Source organism: Podarcis pityusensis, assembly GCF_964106645.2.
Source record: "Podarcis pityusensis genome assembly, chromosome: 8".
NCBI classification, from domain to species: Eukaryota; Metazoa; Chordata; class Lepidosauria; order Squamata; family Lacertidae; genus Podarcis; species Podarcis pityusensis.
Window position 1 is genome coordinate 58,775,462 of NC_138033.1, and position 25,941 is coordinate 58,801,402.

Genomic DNA, 25,941 nt, shown 5'->3' on the forward strand with positions numbered 1-25,941 from the left:
TTTACTTAGTTGGAAATTCTTGCAGATAGACCTACCACAAATCAGTAATTACAAATTACATCCTGATGACACACCTGTTTAAGCCCCAATTGCCTGTGGTGATCCACACAAATGTTTGCTGTGATCCATAACATCAGTTATTATCGACTTATTACAAGACACCTAAGGAGGGAGGTGCAGTCTCACTTTGTGGGGAAGGCAGGATATATTAGGGATCAACCTTTTGGGGCCTGTTTGCAAACTGGAGAAACTGTCATTCAACATGCTAAACCACTACACTACCAACTGGCTATTCTCAGTAGGGCGGGTTTTCTTTTTTTACACTTCCTTCAGCAGCCTCAGGCATGCATATTTTAAACTTCCACATAGGGGATTCATCAATGACAAGTTCTGCATGCATATGATAATTTGGAATGCGGTTGACTGGCAGTAAGATAGGGAAACAACACTAACTCTGATTTATATATTGATCTCTGTCATTTGTAAAACAAGACTAAAAAGGAGAAGAAGAAAAAATATAGAAATAAAAGTATTTATTGATGTTGCTGCAAGGAAGTAATGTCTTACACAAAGCCACAATAAAAATAAACCTGAGAGACAGAGTTAAAATGCGGAGTTAAAAATTGTGTTGTCTAAAAAGATTTTGGAAGTGGGAATGAGTTGGCAGCAGGCATATTCAAATACCAAATCTTTGCACCCTGATTTGAAGTGTCTTCCAGGGAAGCAACTTCCATTGCAAATAATGGTTTACACCCGAGCAAGCATGGTTATGGCTGAGATGCCTGGATTGCCAAATCCAGAATTTGTTGTAACATGCAAGGTTTCCTCCACCTCCAAAAATCTGAGCTGCGGCACAGAAGTTCTTTCTCACTGCAAAAACACTTCCAAGCTTCCTTGAACAATATAACACTGAGTTCACACAGGCCCTTAACAGCAAAATAAAGAGCCCACACGTTTTGAGGGCCATTTCAGTAGTGTAGCCTTCCTGACCAAGGAGAACCAATCAGTAGGGCGGGCTTTCTGCACTCATCCCAGAAGCCTCCAGGGGAGGAAGCAGGAAGCAGAGGCCAATTCCCACAATCCATGTTTTGTGCTACGACACCCAGCTGGGAAGTGTGCACGCTCAAACCAGTGCCCAAGAAAAACCATCACGAAGGTTGCTGGCCTAAAAATACAATCGATTCTAAAAATCCCAGAGGAGCTGCCTGCTCAGGTCAAACACTGTCCCTTTGTGATTTAGCTGCGCTTTCCAAAATTCTCCTCTTCCATTCTTCATACTCTTCTTTTGCCTCCGTTTCAATTTTCGGACGCTTGCGAGGGGCCTCTGCTTCCGTTTCATTTGCTGTTGTGGGGTGGAAAAGAGAGAGAAGACTTTGGAGAAGATGCTCGTACAACAAGTAGTCTGGAAGAACCCAAATCAAGTATACTTCTAGCTGGTCAAGGACTTGCTCCACCCTCAGTCATCAAGTTCTTTCCCCCCCAAAGATATATTTACGTATGAAAGTATTTATAGTCCTGCCTTCTTGCAAAGCATCAGGGCAGTGTGCAACCATATTAAAATAGTAATAAAAGAAATGCAAAACAATCATTAAAAGGTCTGGTTGCTCAAGGGACCTTTCAGACAGCTGCATAGGCCTGCTGGCATGAATAAAGGCCTTCAATAGATGCTGGAAATTTATAAGGGAGAATGCTTGACAAATCTCCGCTGGAAGAGGGCTCCACAGAACGGAGGCCAGTCAATCTTATTTAACACTGAGGACAAGTATTAGCATCTCTTTCTGCTATATGTCTGCAAACTTTGGGGCTCCTTTCAGCTTGCAGACACCTCCCTCTTGTGGCTAGATAGCAAATGCTTTAGCTAGATAAGCAACAGCACAACATTGGGAATAAAGGGAGCAATAGATGTGGCAGAGTTCTCTTGATTCATCCCCAGTTCTAACATTTGCGGAGAATCAAGATGACTAGTGTGTCCTTGTCTTCCCTTTTTATTTTACTCTTATTTATATCCTGCCTGCTGTTTCAGAATTCAAAATGGAGCCCATCCAGGCACTGCCCGAATCATGACCAGTTTAGCTTATGCCAGGTTCCCACATTTGGTTGCCAAACGTGGACCCAATCTTCCAGGCCAGGAATGTGGCTTTGCACAATTGCTTGAGAAACACAGTTATGTCTGACTTGAATGCAGAACACTTCCATCGCTGGAGGAACCTGTTTCCTGCTGCAGACATTAACTCAGAGGCAGGGGCTCAGCATGAATTGTAAGGGTGGGCAAAGGTCTTGCAGGAGATGGTTGGCTTAGAACAGCTGTGGGGATGGGGGAACCTCCAGCTCTGAAACCTAATTAAATTCCCTATTTGGTCCACGGGGCTTTTTTTGGCCAAGCTACGTCCACCTGCCCTGTACCTGGCATCAGGTGTGTGTGGCGCTGTGGGTTAAAACACTGAGCCTAGGGCTTGCCGATCAGAAGGTCGGTGGTTTAAATCCCCATGACAGGGTGAGCTCCTGTTGCTCGGTCCCAGCTCCTGCCAACCTAGCAGTTCGGAAGCACGACAAAGTGCAAGTAGATAAATAGGTACCGCTCTGGCGGGAAGGTAAACGGCATTTGCGTGCACTCCTCTGGTTCGTCAGAAGTGGCTTAGTCCTGCTGGCCACATGACCTGGAAGCTGTACACCGGCTCCCTCGGCCAATAAAGCGAGATAAGCGCCGCAACCCCAGAGTTGGCCACGACTGGACCTAATGGTCAGGGGTCCCTTTACCTTTATGTCCACCTGCCCTGTACCTGGCATCAGGTGTGTGTGTGTGTAACAAAATGTGTGTAACAGGTAACAAAGTAGCTCCTGCGTGATTTCAGGCACTGCTGATCACAGATGCTCGCAAAGCACCATGCCAGCATGACAGGTAGGTGGCTAACCACACCTATCAAAGCTGGTCCACATGTGTGTCTGCGTGGAGCTAAGAATCCAGTGGTGCCTATTCCTCACCTACAGCACATGGATGCACACACCAGCTCCTGTGGCCTTTACACAGACAAGAAGATGATCGGGTCTATCTATAAATATATAAAATGTGGTATGTCGTGGAATGTCGCCAAAATTGTGGTATTACTATTTTATGCCAATTGCTACCTTGTTAAGTTCAAGGTCTTGGTACTAACATAATACAGTGGTACCTCGGGTTACATATGCTTCAGGTTACAGACTCCGCTAACCCAGAAATAGTACCTCGGGTTAAGAACTTTGCTTCAGAATAAGAACAGAAATCGTGCAGTGGCAGCAGGAGGCGCTATTAGCTAAAGTGGTGCTTCAGGTTAAGAACAGTTTCAGGTTAAGAACAGACCTCCAGAATGAACCCGAGGTACTTAACCCGAGGTACCACTGTAAGACCCTTTACAACTTAGTACTAGGTTACCTTAACCCATAGTAGATCGCTATGGTCTGTGGGAGAGTTTATCCTACCAGTTCCAAAGATCTCAGAAGCCTGCTCTGCAGTAACTCAGAGCGGGGCTTTTAGTGTGGCTGCCCCTGTTCTCTGCAATACACTTTCCCGGGGAGATACTCTCTGTACTTTCCAGAAACAACCGAAGACGTTTTAGTTCTGAAAAACCTTCCCAGCTGAACGAAAAGGCTGCAAGGACTACTCTGTATGGTTTTAGTTTGGTTTTAAATGTATTGGCTGTTTTTTGTTTTTAACTATCTTTACCGCACCTTGGTTGTTTAGAATGCAACTAATAAAAACAACAAAACATCGCTCTAAATATCACTATAAAAACAGCAAGACGACTTTTTGACTTTTACCAACCCTGGATGCCCCAAACTGGTTCATCCAACACAGCTGAAAACACTTTCCTATCACTGAAGCTGCTCTTAGAGCCTGGCTCCCAAGTTTCCAACAAAGGACCCTGTTTTGCAGAAGCAGTAGGCGAGCGAGTCAAGTTTCACCTACCAGCATTCTTGCCAAGGCCTTCCAGCAAGGTCTCCTGAGGTTTGGAGGCCTCCGTGGCCAATGGAACACTTTCACCTTTGGAAGAAGAGAGAACAACCTCCTCAGTGTGGTTTATGTGAAATCTGGACTTCTAGACCAGGGTGGGAAGTCGTTACCACCATCCAGCCAATTTTCAGGGATGATGGGAGGTGGCATTCAGCAGCTTCACAGGCTCGCCACCTCTGTTTCAGATCATGGGTAAAATTTATCACCTGCACATGCTGGAGAGAGGACTGAGGCTACAAGAGATGAGTAAGAAATACGTACGGCCCATTTGCTGGCTTATCTTCTCTAGCTGGCCGTGGAGACGGTCAAATATGGCTTTCTTCACCCCAGACGCAGCTACCATTTTGTTCTTATCCACTTTAAGTTTCAAACACCTGCAAGAAGAGGCTGGTTGATTTTCAAAAGGATCATCCAACCAAATATTTCACCATACTCTTCACTCTGATTGTAAACAGTCATTTGCCTGTAGCAAGTAAGAGTTGCCTGCAGGAAGCCTGACATCTCGAAAATGCAGGGGTGGCCAAAAATAGTGCCCTAAAGATCCTGCTGAACTACAACTCCCATCAGCCCCAGCAAGCATGACCCATGGCCAGGTGAAATGGGTGCTGTAGTTCATCTACATCTGGAGTTCCTTGAAGTGCAACTATGATGGAAAGGACAATGCTAGGGAGGGCAATCCTTGTGTACTGTCTTCTAAACTGAACTGCACTCCCCTCTGTCCATGAGCTGTTGGGCAGGCTGGGGACAGGATGATATTGATGGGGAGTGTGTGTGTGTGTGTGTGTGAGAAATCCTGTGTTGCGGAGGATGGACTAGGTGAACGTTGGAGCCCTTCCAATTCTGCAATATTAAGCTTCTATGAATGGGTCCATTTACCATCAGCTCAGGCCCCAGCCATGAGTATGTGGCCCTTGAGTGCCTACTCCCTGCTGTGTGTGGCCCTCTGGGGCAAAAAAATCTGCTAACTTCTGTTCTAAACAATCTCTGCATTTTGTCCTGGTGCAGAATCCTAGTTGCTATCCCCACCTGCCCATCACCTGAGCAGAATGAACACAAGGAGCACTTCTTAGTCCCAACGCCACCCCAAATACAAAATGGAACCTGGCCAAACTTTACCTGCAAGCTGTAAACAATGCTGCGGTGGTGAATAAGGACTTGGACAAATCGAGATCCATCTTCTGAGCTTCTGGCAGGCTGGATTCATATCTGAAAGAGCAAAGCCACTTTCTGAAACTGCAGCTGTTTTATCGTGACACTAACAGAGGTTGCCCAGAAGGAAGTGAAGCTCTCAGGCAGAGAGTTGATGCAGCCAAACTGCACCATCCATACATGGGATGGGCATCAGATGATGTAGGCAGCTTTCCAAAAGCAGCCCAATATGGACTGAGCATGCTCCGGGGCCATAGAACATAGTATCCTCAGCAGCTAGAAATCTGAACAGGAATATAGGTAGCAATCGTTTTAGGCACATTTGATATGTGCGTGACTGCACACCCACACATTGTGCCAAACCCGGAAGTGTCACAAAAAGGGATTTGCAGGCTTTTCAATGGTGTTTCAAATATACATGATTTCACTTAAATGTGTGGTGCCTTGGAATGTAACCCCCGTGTAAATTTGGACTTGCCTGTACAACAAACCAGAACGTTTTGTTGCTGGCCCCGCTGACCTTTCCTAAAAGCAAGGGTAAAAGCTTGGGCTGCAGGGTCTCCTTAAAAATTCCCTACCTTTGCAATATTTTTGAGGCCATATTCACTGCCTCCAGGCAGCAAAACTGAACAGCCAGATCTCGGATGCCAAGGCTGGAGTTCACACCCAGGAGGCTCTCAAAGGACCTCAAGCAGCTCTGGTAAGTAGTCTTGTTCATGCCAGAAAGTTTCACTAAATAAGCCTTGAGTGGGAAGAAAAGCACAGAAAATCATGAGGCAATTTCTCCTTGCAAGTAACAGCCTCTTACCTAGTTGCTTGGGGGTAAATAAGGATCTCTTCTATGTGACCAGCTTAACAGAAGGTGGTCTTGCATAGATATATGTAGTGTGAGAAAGAAGAGACACAAGAAACTAACTTCTGTTGAGTTTTCTGCTCTTGTTGCAAGGCTGGGATCCTTCTCACAGCTGGCTTGATTGCAAGCCCAGCACTGATGCATCAGACTTGCAATGTAGATGGGCAGTTCTAGTGTTAAGAGTGAGAATGCCACGTGCACAGATTTCATCATGCAGGTGGGTTCAACACAGAGCCACCCTGATGCATCTCCCTGTGTCTTGTAGCCTCCAAGCATCTGGAATGCCTTGAAGCTAGAATAACAAGGGGCTTAACTGTCCAAAGCAGTAAGAACATAAGAGCCCAGCTGGATGAGAGCAAAAAAGATCCATCTAGTCCAGCCCTGTTACTCAAAGCAGCCAACCAGATGCTCATGAGAATCCCCCAAGTAAGATGTGAGGGCAGCAGCTCTCCCACACCCCCTCTAACAGCTTGCCCTCCAGCAACATGTATCATGGAGAAGGCGACTGTCAGTGGCTACTAGCCACAAAGACTATGATCTGTCTCCACAGTCAGATGCAGCAATGCTTCTGAATGCCAGTTTCTGGAAACCACAGGAAGGGGGAGTGCTGTTTTGCTTGAGTTCTGCTTTCAGGCTTCCCACAGGCACCTGGTTGGCCACTATGAGAGAAGGATGCTGGACTAGGTGATCCAGCAGGCTATTCTTATGTTCTTAATTGACTATGTCAGCTCAGGCTGATGGGAGTTGCAGTGCACCAAGATCCATTCTATTCACTATGTCGTCCAATAGCCATTGACGGCTCTGTTTCCTACCAATTTGTCAGATATCCTGTTAAAACCCATCTAAACCTGCAGGCAAGCAGGGTGCCAGCGCCTGGGATGCTGGAAGGCAAAGGCTGCTGCCCCCAGGCCCACTATGGTCGACACTGGCTTATCTTTAATTCCCTTCCTCCTGAGAAAGATAATCATTAGCGGCTGGTGCTACGAAGGGAAGAACAAAACCAGGAGGCTACAAGCACAGTTCACTGCCATTTTTATGATCTCCAATGCACCTCATCTAAGCTGAGTATTGTGTACAATGACTGGCAGTGGCTCCCCAATGTTTCAGGTAAGAGGCTTTCTATTTGAAGATGCTGGGGCTTGAACCTGGGCCCTTCTGGATGATCTAGCCACTGAACTACACAGCCCTTCCCTAGATCTGTCCAATCCTGCATCTGAAGCAAAGGTTTCTAGTTGCCATGTGCAGTCAAAAGAGATGGCTTAAGAAAAAAGCACTTGGGGTGGGGAGGTGGTCGTATAACCATTTATTACTTTGTCCACGGGGTTCTTTGTGAAGGCAGCAGCCAAGTCCAGGCAGATCACGGCTTTGCTTGTGGCAGTCATCTGAGCCAGCAAGGTGGCACATTTCACTTGAGACAGGCGCAGATACTCTTCAGCTTTTCTGTGGTACAGCAAAGAGAAGAGACGGTTAATTCCATTTTCACAGCCAGGACAGCCAAACAGAACTTGCATATATCCTATACCTTTAAAGCACTTTCAAACCACATGCTTTCCTGCAAAGGATCCAGGGCACTGTAGCTAACACCTCATGAAGCTGCAATTCCCAGCAGTCTTTAAGGAACTACAATACCCAGAATCCTTTGAGGGAAAGCAAGCACTTTGGATATGCTTTAAAAGTACAGCGTGCACAAGGCTAGAGCCTTCAGTCCAATCCAGCAACTGGGCCCTTGTAGCGTTTAGGGAAACTTTTAGGTTATCATGAAATTAATATTTTTGTGTTGTGCCAATTTGAATGCAGCTGGTTTATACAGGTCTGAACATTTGGGAAAGGACCCAGAGGACTTAACTAAAGGAAAGACAAAGAAATACATTCTATGAACCTCCAAGGTCATTAAAGGCAAGATAGTTTCTAACCCAAACTGCTTTTCGATGTTTTAATTGCAACTGCTTTCAGAAATGTTTTGATTGTTTTAGAATATTTTTGCTTTTCTCTTTGCTTTTAAATAACGGTGTGTCTGTTTGCCTCCCTTTGAAGGATGGGATAGAAATAAACCATCATTGTTAATTTATTGGTCGCTCCCTGCCACCTCCTCCCCGTAACTCAAAACGACAATACGTAAACGAACACATACATTAGTACCGGCATAAAGGGGGGGGGGGGACAAAGAAAAATCTAAAAGTTATTTTTAAGGCAGGATTAAAACATCCCTCTAACTTCAAGGAGGCCACAGATAATAAAATACCAAAGGCCTTTAAATAAACAAATACAAAAATTCAATGAATGAATGAATGAAATAAAATAAAACCCCCTGCCCCCAATTCACCTGATAACTCCGGGCGCAGTGACGCCCAGCTTGGAAGCCAAACACTGGATCACTTCGCGCTCCATTCCCGGCCCGCTAAACTCAGCCTACGCCTCCACTGCTACGATCCTCCTTTGCTTTCCCGCGCGCGCATGGAACGACGCGACACCTTCAAAGCCTGCCGGGAACGTTGCGACACGCTTGCCGCGCCCCTTTCGAACGCTCGGCTGCCTCTCCGAACGTTCCCGCCCTGGCTCCACCCACTCCTCTGCTGTCACTCGCCGGAGGCTCTCCTCAACCCACTCCTTCCCTTCCTTCCTTCTCCGGAACGTGACGTAGCGCCGTTCCATCCTATTACAGCTGTCCAGGAGGAAGGGCTGGTGAAGAGGCACCTAATCAGTCAGGAAGACGAGCCCGGGGAGCGTGGAGGCCCTATTGGCGGAGCGGAGCGTCCGTCGCTGCTCCCGAAAGCCAATCACTGCAGCGGAAGGGAGTCTTCCCTCTTCGGCTTTCGGCCAATGGGAAGCGAGAGTAGAAGAAAAAGAGGCGGGGTCCAGAGCGGGTTTCCTTTGTCACATGACAGTGGTGGGAAGTGGGGGGGGCGGCTGAGCAGGCGCCTAGCTAGGAGGGGGTTTGTTGCAAGCGCTGCGGGGGTTGCAGTGAGCGACGCGCCACTATGGTGAGTAAGAAAAAAGGAAGGGGGTGGTAAAGAGGGGTGGGGGTGGGGGTCGCCCTGGCAAGAGGGGCTGCTCAGGCCTCCTCCTCCTCCGCAGTCCTTTCTATGGGGCAAGGCTGTTGGCCTGGCTGTTGTTGGTTATTCACCCCCCTCCCCAATTAAATCTATTAAGCCTTATCAGTTAATTGGGTCTATTTATATCGCCAACGTTAAGTGTTCTTTGGGTGCATTGCAGTCAAAATGAAACTGCAGAGCTGGACTACTGCAATGTGCTTTCCGTGGGGCTGCATCTTGAAGACGGCTTGGGGAACTTCAGTTGCTGCCAAAGGAAGCTGTCAGGGCGCTAAAAGTGAACGGGACGGGAGGTTTGAACACGCGACATGACTTTTGTGTTTAGTTGTGCTGACTGCTGGTGTGTTTCTCAGCGCAACTCAAAAGGGCTGGTATTAACCTTTAAGCCCCCCAAGCCCACCTTTCCTCAACCTCTGGAACAGGTGTGGGCGACCTTTGACCCTCCAGATGTTGCTGAAGAACAACTTCCGTGGTCTCTGACCATTGGGCATGCTTGCTAAGGCTTTGGGAGTTGTAGCGCAGGTTCTCCGCTGTTGCTCTAGAGATGTTTTGGGCTGTAATTCCCAGGTAGTGCAGCTGTGCTGACCTGGACTGATGGGAGGGCACATTGTTGGGGAAGGCTACCCTAAATTGGTTGGGAATGAATTACTTAAAGATTGCCTGCACTCCTGTGATACTGCCTGTAATCCAAGACTTGGATATGTGCTTGTGTACTGACTGGAGAATTTGGTTAGGTTCATTAGCATTCACCAGAAGACCTTATTGGTGGTGGCCTCACAGTTGTGGAAGTTTTCCGGTTAATATTTATTTGGACCCCTTCACGTCAGGCGTTGAGAATGTCTGCCAAACTTCTTACTAATACCTTTCCTTAAGAGAATTTTGGTGATCTTAAGAATCTCTTACACATCTGTCTTCGGCCACTCAGTGCTTTGTACTGTAATGTTCATTTTTCTCCATGGCTTTATAAGGGATTGGCTCTGAAAAGGGACGAACATATAACACATCAATATTAAAAATGCAACAATAATTGAACATTTTAATGCCACTCTTTATTGTTTCAGGTTCAGGACAGTGTACAGCATAAAACATTTATTTTATTTTTTAAACCCCCACAATACACACTTCAAAAAAAGAAGTTGAGCACAATCCTAAGTATGTTTACTATTGAGCTCAGTGGGGGTTTATTATCTTCAAGAAGTGTGCTTAGAATTGCACTCTACAACTAAAGTAATTTAAACTGCTAAATTAAAAGACCATTTGAATTAAGGAAGTCTCAAGTTCATGTGGAGCTGCAAAGGCCCTGCTTAGCTAGCAAATACTTTTTCCAGAAAAGGGAAGCAGTAAATAGCCCCAGGTGTGGCTTCCTTCATGACTAATGCTGCCATCCTGTGGGAGCCTACTCAGAAGTAAGCCCCACACTATCTAGTAGTGCCCTAGTAAGTACAGAGTCTTGCAGCACCTTAAAATACTGAGATGTTAGGGTAGGGCTGATGGGAAATGGGGGTCTGGCAACATCTGGCGGTCCAAAGGTTCCCTGCTCTTACATTGGGTGCTTTGTGTACATGGAAACTTCTTCATATGCAGATACAGAAATAACATACAAAAGAGAGGAACAAATGTGAAATCTGGGTCAACAGTAAAGGTTATGAATTTGATGGGCTCGTGAGAGAGCCATTCATGCCTTGGAGTCGTTTATATTTTTTGTTACCATGTGTGACTTAAGACCTTGTTAGGTCTTGCATCAGCGGTTGAGCATCTGAGTGGTCAAATACTGTGCAAATATTTTAAAATTGTTAGAACATCAGAACAATGAAAAAGTTACCTCGATCAACAACCAGGTTTGATATATATGCTCATTGCAACCCCCCCCCAAAGTCCTACATAAGTTTGTGCAAACAGGAACTCCTAGATTTGGGTAGCTTTCTTGCGTACCATTCTTTTGTTGGAAAGGCACCTTCTTTGAACCCAAAGAGTTCCTCTGGTGTTGGGATAGCCAACATGGAGTCTTCCAGAGATTATTGGACAACAACTCCCACCATCCCCACCTTTTGGAAGCACTGGCTGGGGCTGATGGGATTTGTAATCCAAAACATCTGATGAGTATCACTTTGAGGAAGACTGCATTATGCAGCTGCATGGAAAAGCTGGCATTGAGGTAGATCAGTGATGGCCAAACTTGGCCCTCCAGCTGTTTTGGGACTACAATTCCCATCACCTCTCACCACTGGTCCTGTTAGCTAGGGATGATAGGAGTTGTAGTCTCAAAACAGCTGGAGGGCCAAGTTTGGCCATCACTGAGGTAGATGGTTGGAGGTCAGGAACACTATTGAATCTTGAGCTGAGGAACTTAAAAGCTCTGAGTGTGTTTGAAAATGGTAGGGATGAATAATCTTCAGATCAGAGCAGGGATAAATCATCTTCACTCAAGGAGCTTGTTGAAATGGCTGGACCAAGAGTGATGATTAATTTGTCAGCTTATTCTGCGTGGTTGATTGCCTTGCTGGCTGTTATGATCATCATTGAAGGTCTTCCTCTTGGTGCCTGCACCATCAGATGTGACATGGGTGGCATCCTCGTTTCTGGAACCCTCCCCATTTCTATTCATCCGGCGCCAACTGTAATTTATATAGTTAATTTATCAGGATATATACTTGTCCCCACCACCAGAATTCCCAGGGTGGCTTCCAGAATATGAAAGTACAATAAAGCAAATCAGGTTAATGGTCTTTGGGTGTCGGCTAGAAACACTTTTGCTTATGGGGACATTCAGAGGCCTTGACATAGAGTAGCTGGACCATGCCAGCAGGGGCTGATGGGAGTTGGATACCAAAACATCTGGAGGGCACCAGTTTGGACTCCCAACTCCCATCCGCTCCAGCCAGCACGATTGTGCAGAAGGGTACCAGTTTGGTGAAGGCTGGGTGAAGACAGTGTTCTTCAACCCTAAGTCCCCAGATGTTGCTGGACTACAACTCCCATTATCTCTGGTGATCGGCTAAGCTAGCTGAGGATGATGGGAATTGTAGTCTAACAACCTCTCGGGACCCAATGTTGAGGAATACAAGAATATTTAGATTGCAGCCCTGTACTCACTCACCTGAGAATGAGTGAACTAAATGGGCTTTACTTTTTAAGTAGAGACAAGCTTGCAGTTTGGGTCTCCACTGTGTTTTATGTTTTATGTTGCATTGTTTGAAAACTTAGATTGTCAGGTTGTCCTGAAAATGTGTCTTAAATGATACACTTTTAAAAATATAAACTAAGAGTGTTGGGCGTGTTTTTCAAGAAATGAAGGAAATGAGTCATGATTGTTAGCTGTCAGTATACATATGGCTATAGAATATATTTTTTAAGATTACTGAAAGATACGGGGGTGGGGTGGGGAGACTATAACAGCATGGACTTCTAAAAGCAAATGTACTTCAGAGAGTACAATTATTCAAAATAATATACTTGGAACATACCGTAATTGGCTTTCTACACTAAAATAAATGCATTTCCTCTGCAATTTTGGTAAATCATTGAATGTGGTAACCAAGAAAAATAAAACCATTATAAAAGTTGGCTGTATTGGCATTTCATTAAATGGAAACAAGGAAACTTTGCAAGACATGTGAAATCCTTTCTAGGCTAGACTTTCTTGTGCTACCTTGGAAGAAAATCCCATGTGTTGACACTCTGCAGGACCTTATTTACTTACTGTGAGGTGTTTATATCTTGCCATTCAATCAAGGAATCCTCAAGGTGGCTTACAACAGATTGCACCAATACAGGTCAAACAAAGACCGCACGTCCAGCCCCACAGCCTTCAGTTCTTTGGCCGGTGGGTGGGGTGAGAGTGTGCTTCTCTATGGCCATAATGGACTTTCTACTTTTACATCTGCAGTCCCAGGTCCTTGCTGATCCTAGCGTCTGGTTGTCTTTGCCTACTCTTGGGCAGCTAAGTGCAGCATTCTCCATCAGTGATCACCAGTAGCGTTGGTTGTACAAGAAACATTAGCTTATTCCCACAATGGATAATTAACTTAAGAAATTTGTTGCCGGGAGATGGGCTCCTGGGCCCCTAAACTCAGGTTATTTTAAAAGAGATTTAGACAAATTTAGGGAGCAGAGGGTGATCAGCTGCTGCCTTAAAAGACCTCCCCCTTTCCATAAGGTTCTAGGTGGGGTTACAACAGTATGATGTACAGTTATGAGAACAGATTGAACCACTGCAATTAGGAAAGAAGGAGAGTTGTTCCAAGTGGAATGGAGCCGTATAAACGACATTTAGCCATGTGACCTTATTTAAGAAGTTCCTTACCTGCCCTTCACCACAAGGTTGCAGAGTGGATCCCCAACCATACAGTAATGAACCCAATAAAGCAAATGAAAGGATGTACATCAGGCAGCAGAGGTATAGGGATCCTGTGTTGTTTGAAGATTGCACGCCAGTGGAAATGAATTCCTGGGGGGCAACAGCAGGGGAGAATGGTAGCTTCCTAGAAGCCTACAAGGAGGGCTTGAAGGTTTCTGATTGGTTTCTGGTTGGGGGAAGCGGGGTGATGGACTAGGTGGAATATCACTCTGACCCAGCAGCTCCTGCTCCTATGTTCTTGCTAGGAAGTAATCACCTGTTTCCCTTACCCCTTTTTCCTAGCCGACTACACAGCAGTCTCCTCAGGATGAGCAAGAGAAGCTCCTGGATGAAGCCATTCAAGCTGTCAAGGTCCAGTCCTTCCAAATGAAGCGGTGTTTGGTAAGAACTGTGGGGCTTGAATCCCTTAATAGTTTGGGCCCAGAGTTCTTCAACCTCAGGCCCCTCAGATGTTGTTGGACTGCAGCTCCCATTATCCTCAGCCAGCTGTCGTTGATGATGGGTGTTGCAGCACAGCAACATCTGGCCCAGTGTCTGTTAAGGAGCGCCATCTCCCCTATGAAGCTACCACTTACTAAGGTCTGCCAAGAAGACCCATCTCTTCAAGGCAATGCAGAACACCACAGGCTGCTGCTCTGGAGTATTCTTCCCCAAAGGCTGCCTCTCCAACCATTTTTAAGCATAAAATTACATTTCTTGTTCTTCTCAATTCATTGATTTCTGACATTGTGTTTTCAGCTTCTGCTGTTTTATTTGTGTTTTGTGTTTTAATTTCATTTATCTTTGGATATAATCTTACTGCTGTAAAACTGCCTTTGAATGCCTATTCAAAATAGTGGCCTAGATGTCATATCAAAAATATATTTCGGGTTGCTCTGGAAGGGTGAATTGGCAGGTTGCTCCTTGACCTCCAGAGCACTGGATATTCCTGAAAGTTACAAAAGGCAGTCACTGCCTGGAGGGGAACTAACTGGGAAATGAGATATGCGACCAATACTCTTACTTTTAAATGTTTTGTTTTGTTAGGACAAGAACAAACTAATGGATGCCCTGAAACATGCTTCTAACATGCTTGGTGAGCTGCGGACTTCAATGCTTTCACCAAAGAGCTATTATGAGCTCTGTATCCTCTTGAGACTTACCTTACAGCTAGCTGAGTCTTGTTTGGGGTGATGGTGATAGGGAGGGAATGAACTTGGAACAACACCTGCAGATGGAGGAGCAATGGGAGTGATTTTCTTGCTCATCGTATGATCCAAATCCCTGCTTCCATGCAGGGAATCCAGAACTGTATTATTTATTACATTTCTCAAGGTTGGGTTAGCATAGTGGTTCTCAAACTTTTTCAGACTACCGCCCCCTTGGTTCCACAAATTAATCCTCAGTGCCCCCATCCCTATTAAAAGCATTATTCAGAACAGCGGTCTGCGCAACTCACTAGGGATAATAAAAACATAATAACATTTACGCGCACATTTATTCGAAATCCAGTTGAGCCATTAAGTTGAATTAATTCAGCATAATTGATGAACTTGATTTAGTGATACCAGCTAATAGTTATTTACATCTCCAGCACTCCCTGCCATCCGCTTGCCTCCTAGGTAATCCCACCACCTGCAAAGGTTGATACAACTCACTTTGGGAACCATTGGATTTCAAAGTCTTTCCCTCTTCCTCTTGCCTAGCTATCTCTGCTTGAAGACTTGAACTTTTTGCCCTCTGAAATGTCAGCGCCTTCCTTCCTGCTGTCCCCTTCACCTGCTTTAAATTCTGAACTCTTCCAGGGCTACTGATTTTCCCTTGGTATTTCCGGGTAGTCACACACCCACACAGCATATCACCTACCTGCTGCTCTAGTCTGAATCCTTAACCGCAAGGAAAAGATATGGCGATCTCCGATGAGCTACACTACCTGGAGGTGTACCTGACGGATGAGTTTGCCAAGGGAAGGAAGGTGACGGATCTCTATGAACTGGTGCAGTATGCTGGAAACATCATCCCGCGGCTGTAAGTAAATAAGAATCGAGGGTGACGTCTTGCGTTCTGGGCCCAGTAATCTGCTTTCTGCAACTGCAGTAGCTTTTCCATATCACCTGAAATTTTCTTGTGGTAGAAGGGAGCATTGTTTGGTGGGCAGCAAGTAAGTGGCCTCACTTGGGCAGATGTTTTGGACTACAACTCCCATCACCCATAACAACCACACAATGGGAGTTGTAGTCCAAAACATCCAGAGAGTACAGCGCATGAGAAGGTTGCTTTTGCTTCTGTGATTTCACTTAAGTATCCTTAACCATTTCTCTTTCTCCTCCCTCCTCCCCTAGATATTTACTCATAACCGTTGGGGTTGTCTACGTGAAGTCCTTTCCTCAGTCCAGGAAAGATATCTTAAAAGACCTGGTGGAAATGTGCCGTGGTGTCCAGCACCCTCTGAGGGGCCTGTTTCTGCGCAACTATCTCCTTCAGTGCACGCGGAACATCTTGCCTGATGATGGGGAACAGACAGAGTAAGGAGCCTGGTGGGGCAGAAGTGGAGCTTTCATAAGTGTGTTGCGTGTGTTTGGTAGGCAGACACTGGAGCAAAGCTGCCTGTTCCCCAGGCATGGGCTGAGGTCACCTGAGGGTAGCAGCAGCAGGTGCAATTACCGTATTTTTCGCTCTATAAGACACACTAGACCACAAGACGCACCTAGTTTTTGGAGGAGGAAAACAAGAAAAAAAATATTCTGAATCTCAGAAGCCAGAACAGCAAGAAGGATTGCTGCGCAGTGAAAGCAGCCATCCCTCTTGCTGTTCTGGCTTCTGGGATAACTGTTCAGCCTGCATTCGCTCCATAAGACGCACACACATTCCCCCTTACTTTCTAGGAGGGAAAAAGTGAGTCTTATAGAGCAAAAAATACGGTAGTTACTGGAAGAGAGGTCACCTAAGACCCCTGTGTCTTGGTTCCAAGATGGAAGACGGTGGAGTGTAAATGGAGAGTCCAATCAGGAGCTACCAATTTCACCTCTGATAACAGCAATGGCTCCCAACTTGGGCAGCTTTCTAAGCAGATTAGACAAATTCATGGGAGGATAAGGCTGTCAATGGCTGCTAGCTGCCATGGCTGTGTTAAGAATATAAGAGGAGCCTGCTGGATCAGGCCAGCATCCTGTTCTCTCAGTGGACCAAGCTGATGCCCCTATGGAAAGCTGGCAAGCAGGACCAGAGCACAGACACAGTCTCCAGCAGCTCTTGAGACCCAAGATGCTGAGTTAGATGGGCCCTTGGTCTGATCCAACAGGGTTTCCGTGCAGTTTGCCAATCATTTGAGGTTCCTTTTCCAGGCTGCAGAGCGGCCCAGAAAGTCTTCCAGGATCATCTTTCTCAGTTCAGCTCATCTTCTGGCAGATTCCCATGTGGGAGTGAACACCTCACCCATTCCAGTTCTGCTTAAAATAATTAACTTGAAGAGTTAGCGTTACAACTTATACAACTGCTGGTCTAAGGAAAACAAAGTAAGAAACTATGTACAGAGAATCCTTCCTTCCTGTCTGCTCTGGACAGAGTAACACCCACCTCTTTCAGAGCCCGTCTAATATAGAAGTCGGTTGCTGGGGAGAAAACTTGTTGCTAGGGGCAAAACTGTGCAAGGATCATTTCAAGCCTTATTTTTTAGACTACACTTACACAGAGCTCTTCTGATGTTCTTAAGTCGTGGTTGGGCAGGGGAAGGGCGGAAACCTGGCTCTCTGCTTTGGGACGTTTGCCAGCTATGCAAGTTGCTTCCCAGGAAGCTGAACATTGCAAGTTGGTTGCATTCTTTCGCTTTCGTTCCTTGTTTAAGAAACAAAATAGCTTGGCCCTCCCTCCAAAGTTATGAGCTGATCTTCTATTGCAGCCCCAGGGGTAGAACGTGCTCCTCTAGCCTTCTCTCTCTGGCCTTGGGACTCTTACCGAGGGCACGGCCATCACTGGCCCTGCCATTTTCCCTCCTGGAGTGTTTTCTGCAGGGTGGAATGTGCCCTTGAATTCTGAGAAGGACTCTTGTTTATCTGGATGGAAGATAGAGAGGGTTGTGTGTGTGTATGTAGAAACTAGCCTACTGTACAAAAGCTAAGTTTGTATTGATTTATTTGCCTACTTTTCCTTGAAAGGAAAGGACCCCCCCTTCACCCCATTGCCTGATATATTGTCATGCACAAAACCTCCCTAGCTGAGCACTTTTATGGGAAGAGACTATGTACAGGAGCACAGCTTCATGTCCATGAAAAGGACACTCACATCTTGTTTGGAAGAGATGCAAATTGTATGTTACAGTGTGCGGCTTTCTCCCTAATCTGGCACAGGCTTTTAAAATGGAGTGGTTCCCAGCGTGTGTTTAAATCCAGACAGGGGTTCTTCAAGCTGCATATATTTAGCCCAAAGAGGGCTCTTTTTAACGAGCATCTCTCTTTGTGGTTCAAAGAGGATGCTGCTTTGTTTTATTTAAAATATGGATTTGACCCTCATCTTGAAAGCAAATCCTCTCTGTCCTCCTGAACATCCGTAAAAAGGAAGTGCTTGCTCTCTTGACTTTACAGCGAAGAAACGACCGGAGACATCAGCGATTCCATGGACTTTGTGCTGCTGAACTTTGCTGAGATGAACAAGCTCTGGGTGCGAATGCAGCACCAGGGGCACAGTCGTGACAGAGAGAAGAGGGAGCGCGAGAGGCAGGAGCTGAGAATCCTGGTGGGAACCAACCTGGTTCGGCTGAGTCAGCTGGAAGGGGTCAATGTGGAGAGATATAAGCAGGTGAGATGGTTTCTTGGCTTGGCTTGGCTCCAGTTCTGAGTGGGCCTTTTCAGGTGTGGCTCCCTGCTTGTGGCATGCTCTTCTGTATTCAGGCACACCTGGTGCCATCACTGTGTCTATTTCTAGGCAAAAGGCAAAATCATTCCTTTTCAACCAGGCTTTGGGCCCTTAATTTGGAGGGGTTTAAGTACCGTAAATTTGTGGTCACTTTCTTGCTTATCTTTTAGCCGTTGGGTTGTGTTAAACCTGCCTTTCTACGTACATTATGGAGGTGTTTTTCGATTTTTCTTTGGGTTTTAATTTTTGTGTTACTTTGTAAATTGCTCTGGGTAATCTTTTATGAAAAAGTGTGATAATATGCTATTAATAATAAGAACAGCAACAATAAAAATAAATTGGTTAGTTGTAGTTTCTTACAGCTGCAGAAAATGAAAGTTATATAATTTTGTCCCCAGTAGTCATAGCTTTTAATTCAGCTTGTTAGTCACCTAACAGAGAGTTTTCTCTAGGCCAGTGGTTTTCAAGCAGTGTGCCGTGGCACCCTGGGGTACTTTGAATGATGGTCAGGGGTGCTGCAGGCAACACTGACATCTGTTCCTCTTTCCTTCACTCCCTCCTCTGACACCCTCTCCTGTTTCTGCCTTCCCAAGGCTTGCACAGCTATTTGTTGTAGCAGCCCTGGCTGCAGGTTCCCCAGGTGAATGGTGCCTCTGCGGCTGGCCAGGGGGTGCTTCCCAGGCCCCTGTGGGGCAGTGTGAGGAGTCACTTCTCTTTGGGGTGGGGGGGGCAGCTCAGAGACCAGGGGCAGCAACTGCAGCTGCTCAGAGGATTCCCAAGAAGAGGGGAGATGACTGAGGGAACACTCCACAAGGGAGGGTTTGAGAAAGGGCGAGGGGCTGCCAGCTCTGCAGGCAAGGGGTGACATAACTGGGCTCCTGAGCCCCACAGGGGTGCCGCAGAAAGAATGTAGTTGGTCCAGGGAGCCTTGGATTCAAAAAGGTTGATAGCCTCTGCTCCAGGCAACTAAGAATACAACTTAAAAACCACACAAAATCAAACATCAACCACCAGCCATCAAATTTAACAAATCAGTAGCAAAACCACCAGCAGCCTCCACAGGAAACAAAACAAACCAGCAGCTCTGAGCAACGCTAACATAAAAATTTGGCACAGCTGGATCACATTCAGTCCAAGTGCTGGGGCGAAGATGAAAGTCCTAACCTGGTGTTGGAAAGCTTGGTGGTGACACCAGGCAGGCCTCATTCCAGAAAGTGTTCTGTGTTGGTGGTAGGGGAGTGGACAAGTGAAAAAGCAGCCTTCCAAGTCTTGGAGGGAAACACCAGATGAGGGTCTTGGAGGGTCTGGGTACGTGCATCCTGGGAGAAGTGTTTAAGTGGGGAATAGATTTTAGAGATGGGAGCAAGCGGGCAAGCTTGGAGAAGGCCCAAGGGAGGGAATTGACACACAGCTCTTTTTTTTCTTCTGACCAGATTGTCTTGCCTGGCATATTGGAGCAAGTTGTCAACTGCAGGGATGCCTTAGCTCAGGAATACCTCATGGAGTGCATCATACAGGTGAGCCTGCAGAGGGAGATTACAGACGGCTTTGGTTAAGTGGCATGGCCAATATATAACCAGCATGCAGGGTGTTTCTTCCTTTCGACTCTTCTTGGCCAAGGAAATAGGAACCAACACTTCTGGGGGCGGCGCGAACGGCAATGGCGGTCCTCTTCCACTAGCGAGGAGGAGGCTCCACAGAAAAGGGTCGTCCGCTACGGCGAAGCGGAGACCCACGTCGGAAACCCACAGGCAGCAAGAGCCTGTGGTCCTGAGGCTCGGTGGGCGCCAGAAGCGACCCTCTAAGCGGTAAAGGAACCCCGTAAGGGGCTCCGGAACGTGGAGGGGGGTTGCGGCGCTGTGAGCCGTTTCGCGATCTGCGGAGCGAAGCCGCGCTGCTGCTGCCGGTGAGCGCTGATCCCTTTTCCTGCAAATTTTGGATCCGGAAGAAAACAACAACTTATTCGTGAGTAAAGACTGAAATATTTCAAATTTGAGACTAAAAGCTGAAATTAAAATATTGAACTTGGCTGAAAGCGGAGAGACGTGGAAACAGGAAGTCCGTCTTCCGCTGCCATTGAACTTTAAAAAGCAAAGAGCTGGAGGAGTGGAGGCTTAAAAAGAACTTTCAACCTTATTGATCTGAGCACCCACTGAATCTGCTATATAAAGTAAAGACTTTAAGTTTATGACTTGGAACTACCTATTTGCATTTGACTTATCTTTCTTCTATTGGAATTACAATTGGAATGAGAAACCCAGGGTCCGGAGCTGCCTGAGCTCTTTGAGAGACTGAGCTGTCAGTTTTGCAGATTTGGCTATTGTGTATCAGAACTTGTAACAATCTGAGGGTATTTGGACCTGCTAATTTGAAACATCTTTTGGAGACCAGTAAGCACTGTTTGAAACAAAGTGACTATTAACATCGACTCTGCTAAATATTTGTATTTGAAGGTTCTTGGACATTAAATCAGACTCTTACTATATTAGAATTCTTCCCTAAAGACATCTTAAGCTCCCTCTAGAGGATTGGAGATTTAAAACAGTGACTTTACATTTACTTTCTATTTCTCGGCCGCTTGTTTTCTCTGGGCCTCTCTTTTCCCATGGGAATAACTCAGCGTGACCTTGACTGTTAGATAACGTTGGAATGAGTGGCACAAGAAGAAGAGGAAGAGCTAGACAAACAACTTTGACAACCCTAACCTCAGCCTCGCAGATACGTAGATCATCTGTACCTACTCTGCCTTCAGAAGTAGAAGAAGCCGTTCTGCCACAGGCAAAGGAGGGAGAAATAGAGCAGTTACAATTGGAAGATATGGCCTCAGGATCATCTGCTTCTATTTTAGAGAAAATTTATGAAAAATTGGAAGCTTTGGATAAGAAAGCAGATGAGCAAACAGCTAAGATTGATCAAAATACAGAATGCCTAAATAAATTAACTGGACAAGTTGCACAGAACACACAGGCAATTGGACAGTTGACGGAGGCCACAGCAGAAAATCGGAAATTGGCTGAGGACACTAGTCAAAAATTAGAAAACTTAGAACAAGAGGTAAGACCACTCAGCAAACAAGTAGGGGAACATCAGATTTATCTCTCTATGATAGAACTGCGAAATCGTGAGAATAATCTAAGGATTAGGTCGCTACAAGAAGCAGAAGAAGGCAACCTAGCTGAGTTTTTAACTAAAGAATTCTCCAAGTTTTGGAACTTAGAGGAAAAGGACTTTAAAATTGTGTCAGCTTTCAGGCTTGGAAGATTCATAAAAAAGGAGAGGCCCAGAGATTGCCTGATAACATTGAGGTCAAAGGAGGAAAGGGACAAGATTTTGGGCCTACACTACGGAAAGTCACTGGACATTCTGGACAGAAGAATTGAAATCTACAAAGATATTCCTAGGCAACTGTTGGACCTCAGAGCCGCCTATTCTGAACTTGTTAAATTATTAAGGAGCAACTCAATTGCTTTCAGGTGGGAATTCCCCCAAGGAATATCCTTTACCTTTAGAGGGAAGAAGGTCAAAATTAGAACACCGGAAGAGAGAGACAAATTTCTGTCTACATACGAAGAGGACCTCCAAAAAGGAATTGAACTACCTTCTGGGCCTGGAGCACCGGCAGTACCGGCACCTGTGGAACCTGAAGATCCTGTGAATAAGATACCACCCCTAGAAAAATAATCAGATTTATTCAGGATGTCTCTGCAACTTTTGAGCTGGAATATAAATGGCTGTAACATTCCGGAAAAAAGGAAGAAAATATTTCATATATTAAAAAAAGAACAATTGGACATTATTTGCTTACAGGAAACACATGTGTCAGGGGTTCAGGAGCAGAGGCAAGGGCAAGGGAGGAAACAGAGAGCGAGGGGGAGGAGGCAGAAGAAAAGATGAGTGATGACGACGACCCGAGATCTCCGAGTCTTTCCAGTGAATCAGAAGATTCACAGAAAGGAGCACCAGTGGCCAGGGCAAGGGGGGAGCCTAGGGGGACACCCCAGGAAGATAGAGCCAGAGGGGACTCAGAGGGGAGCAGTTGGAAATCGGGACCAGCGTCACCGCCAGAGAGCAGGGAAGAGGAAGGGCGCCAGGGGTCAAGCGCTGGCAGCTCACAACAGGGGGGAGGGCACGAGTCAGGAGTGGCCACACCTCCATCGGGGAGCGAAGAAACGGTCAGACGGAAGGTGGAAGGTTGGGCGCGCGCACCAAGTTCAAATGCACAGGAAGGTGGCGCAGTAGGCAGCCCGGAAAGGGAGCCAGGTCCTAAAGCCCGCCGAAAGGAGGGAGAAGAGTCAGGGGGGTCAGCGTCAGCGTCAGAGGAATCCCGGAAGGAAGAGACCCCGGGGGGCAGAGGGACCCAGAGAAGAACAGTCAGGCGGAAAAGGTGGAGCAAGGCTAGGATATTAAGTTGGTGTACAAAGGGCGGAGACTCAGATGGAGCTTCGCCGATCTAACCATGAGACGTAGAGTTGCACGCAGCAGCTTGAGAATGGAAACTGTAACTCAATAAAGACTTTTATTTAATGATCGCTGGCTAGCGTGATCCTCTGTGAGCTAGGATCTGGAAGCAGCTCTGACAGTAAGCTCCATCTCTAGATTGTGGGCATCTACGTCCTCGCGGAGAGGAGAGAAAGCGGGTGCCTACTAGCGAGCTCACGAACGGCAGACAACATGACGGCCGAACAGCAGATAGTGGAACTCAGAGAAGCAGTGACACGACTGAATGCCGAGGCTCTTGCATCCAGGAAGAGAGAGGAGGACGCAGCTGCCGCCTACAGGGATCTCCAGGTCAGGTTGGAAGTGCTTACGAAGCAAGGGCAACTGACACCCAAACCGGAGGGGATTGGGTTGGGGAGACGAACAGGCGGTCTGGTCTCTCACTTCGATGGGAATTTGCAACAGTACCCCAACTTTAGAGCAGATGTAATGTGTGCACTGCAACTGCTGAACAAAGACTTTAGAGATGAGCAAGAGAAAGTGGGATTCATCATGTCCCATTTGCATGGAGATGCTAAAGCATGGCTGCGCAATTTGTGGAGAGATAAGGATCCGGCGCTCCAAAATGCGGATGCCTTTATTAAAGCGATGGATGGGTGCTTTTTATCAAGCATTGACGTGGATCTTGCTCGGCAGGAGATACATGGACTGAAGCAAGGGAGGGCCAGCGTAAGGCAGTACCATGCCCGCTTTTTCGCTTTGGTCAGTGCCCTGGAATGGGACAGAGATTCGGCTCCTGTAAGAGACCTGTTTTGGGAGGGATTGCACGGCTCGGTTAAAGATGAAATTGCGAGGGGGGAGAGACCCCGGACCACGCAGGAGATCGTTCAGAGGGCGCTGGCGGTGGGGGTGCGGCTGGAAGGACGTCCGTGGAGCAGGGACGAAGGGCGTGGAGGGCGCGAACCAGCCAGGGGCTCCTCCTTCCTTCCCAGAGAAGCAGCGCGTGCGCAATCCACGCCTCCGCCAGGAGGAGGAGCGGAACCTATGGAGGTTGGAGGTGCAAGGGCTCAGTCAGCAGCCAGAGCCCTAGCACCGGCAGCAGTGAAAGCGAAGCCTCCTAGAGGGAACAGGAAGTGTTACATCTGCGATGATCCACAGCATATGGCGAAAGAGTGTCCCCAGAGGCTCCACAAGCACACTGCAGCCTCAGCAATGGTAACTGCAGCAACGCAGCAAGGACAACCACAGCAGGGAAACGAAGGAGTCTGGTTGGAAGAAGAGGCACTGGGGCCCAGCCAGACGTGTCAGTGAAGCAGTCCCCAGAGATTTTACAGCCCATGGACCCCCTCCCGCCCAAACCGGTAGTGAAGCTCACCGCGTCGCTCCAGCTGCCCAATGGAATCACCATGGACGTGCCAATCACCATTGACTCCGGAAGCAATGCGGACTTTATAGGGCAGGACTTTGTCGACCGACACGCTATACAGTTGCTGCCTGCCACGCTGCCCCTGCAGGTTGTCACGGTGGATGGCAGGGAGCTGCTAGGGGGGCAAGTGGTGAAGCAGACGCCACCAATGGTGATGCGACTTGGGAATCACAGGGAAATCATCAGCTTCAATGTCACTCAACTGTCGGACACGCCCATTGTATTGGGCATGAGTTGGCTGGACAAGCACAGCCCGACGCTGGCTTGGTACCAGAGGCAGCTGACCTTCGGCTCTTCCTTTTGCGCTGAACACTGCATCGTGCCCCGGCAGGAAGGAGAGGAAGAGGAGTCACAGCTGCAGCTAGGCACGCTGCAAGCGGTTCCCCACAAGTACGCGGAATTTTTGGAGGTTTTCTGCGAGAAGGAGGCAGACAGGCTACCCCCCCACAGACCATATGACTGCAAAATTGACCTGCTGCCGGGGGCGGCGCTGCCCAAAGGGAAGCTGTATTCCATGTCTGAGGACGAACTGCAGGAACTCAAAGAGTTCATAGATCATAATTTGGAGCGCGGTTTCATCCGAGAGTCCAAGGCAGCGGGGGGCAGTCCGGTATTCTTTGTTAAGAAGCGGGACACGCCCCAAAAAAGACTTGTAGTGGACTTTCGCATCTTGAACAGTGTGACCAAGCCATCGGACTTCCCCATGCCCCGAATCGACGACCTCCTCGCAAAGGTACGGAAGGGCAGAGTGTTCACCAAGTTGGACCTGCGAGGGGCATACAACCTCATTCGCATGCGGGAAGGAGATGAGTGGAAGACAGCCATGTTCACGCCCCTGGGCACCTACGAATATAGAGTTATGCCTTTTGGATTGCAAAATGGCTCCCACGTTTTTCAAGCTTTCATGCATCACGTGTTGGCGGGGCTCCTCTACAAGACGTGCGTCTGTTTCTTGGATGACATCCTGATCTTTTCGGAATCGCAGCAGGAGCATGACAGACACGTCAAGGAAGTGCTGAGCAGGCTACAGCAACATAGGCTTTACGCCAAGCTGGAGAAGTGCCAATTCGACGTGACGGAGGTGGATTTCCTGGGCTACAAGTTGTCTGATAAAGGGCTCGCCATGGACAGCGCCAAGGTCCGAGCAGTGTTGGATTGGAAAAGCCCACGCAACCGGAAGGAGGTCCAACGGTTTGTCGGCTTCGCGAACTTCTATCGCAAGTTTATCAAAGGCTTTGCGATGCAGACAGCGGCCATCACGGATACGCTCAGCTCCAAGAAAAAGAAGTTCATCTGGACAGAGCAGGCGGAGCAGTCCTTTCAGGCACTCAAGCGTCTCTTCGCGTCGGAAGAGCAGCTGCTTCATGTCAACCCCAGCAGGCCGATGAGGGTGGAGACAGACGCTTCAGACAGAGCCGTGGGAGCAGTCCTGCTGCAGAAAGACCCGCAGGGGGTTTGGAGGCCGGGAGCGTTTTATTCAAGGAAGCTCAGCAAGTCCGAACAGAACTACACCATCTGGGACAGGGAGTTGCTGGCCATTCATGCAGCGTTCAAAGCGTGGAGGCACTTCCTGATCGGCGCCAAGCACACGGTGCAGGTCTGCACGGACCACAAGAATCTAGAGCACTGGCGCACGGCACAGTTCCTGAACCAGAGGCAGATACGTTGGGCTGAGTTCTTTGCGAATTTCGACTTCCGAATAGAATATGTCCCGGGGGACACCAACATCATGGCGGATGCTCTCTCCCGTAAGCCACAGTATCTGGAGGAGGCAACGCCAGCGGCCGCCATGCACATCTTCGCACCGACAGTGTGGGCGTGCGCGGCGGCAACAGTTGACCTGGATGCGGT

At 47.4% G+C, this 25,941-nt stretch overlaps 2 protein-coding genes across 2 annotated transcripts in view; one reads left to right on the forward strand and one right to left on the reverse strand.

Moving 5' to 3' along the window:
- Positions 1 to 518: 518 nt before the first annotated feature.
- ORC6 (origin recognition complex subunit 6) lies at positions 519 to 8,551 on the reverse strand. The gene is made up of 7 exons (XM_081015566.1): positions 8,314 to 8,551; positions 7,301 to 7,430; positions 5,716 to 5,879; positions 5,105 to 5,194; positions 4,250 to 4,362; positions 3,944 to 4,018; positions 519 to 1,342 (listed from the first exon to the last, which is right to left on the reverse strand). The coding sequence occupies exons 1-7, from the start codon at positions 8,376 to 8,378 to the stop codon at positions 1,215 to 1,217; spliced, it is 765 nt and encodes a 254-aa protein (XP_080871692.1). The 5' UTR covers positions 8,379 to 8,551; the 3' UTR covers positions 519 to 1,214.
- A 303-nt stretch (positions 8,552 to 8,854) lies between these two features.
- VPS35 (VPS35 retromer complex component) overlaps positions 8,855 to 25,941 on the forward strand; it is a 37,271-nt gene continuing 20,184 nt past the window's right edge. Inside the window, exons 1-7 of the mRNA XM_081015522.1 lie at positions 8,855 to 8,971; positions 13,680 to 13,778; positions 14,424 to 14,520; positions 15,281 to 15,404; positions 15,719 to 15,901; positions 17,957 to 18,170; positions 19,661 to 19,744. Of these exons, the coding sequence (XP_080871648.1) occupies positions 8,969 to 8,971; positions 13,680 to 13,778; positions 14,424 to 14,520; positions 15,281 to 15,404; positions 15,719 to 15,901; positions 17,957 to 18,170; positions 19,661 to 19,744 (804 nt within the window). The 5' untranslated portion in view covers positions 8,855 to 8,968. The remainder of the gene's footprint in view (positions 8,972 to 13,679; positions 13,779 to 14,423; positions 14,521 to 15,280; positions 15,405 to 15,718; positions 15,902 to 17,956; positions 18,171 to 19,660; positions 19,745 to 25,941) is intronic.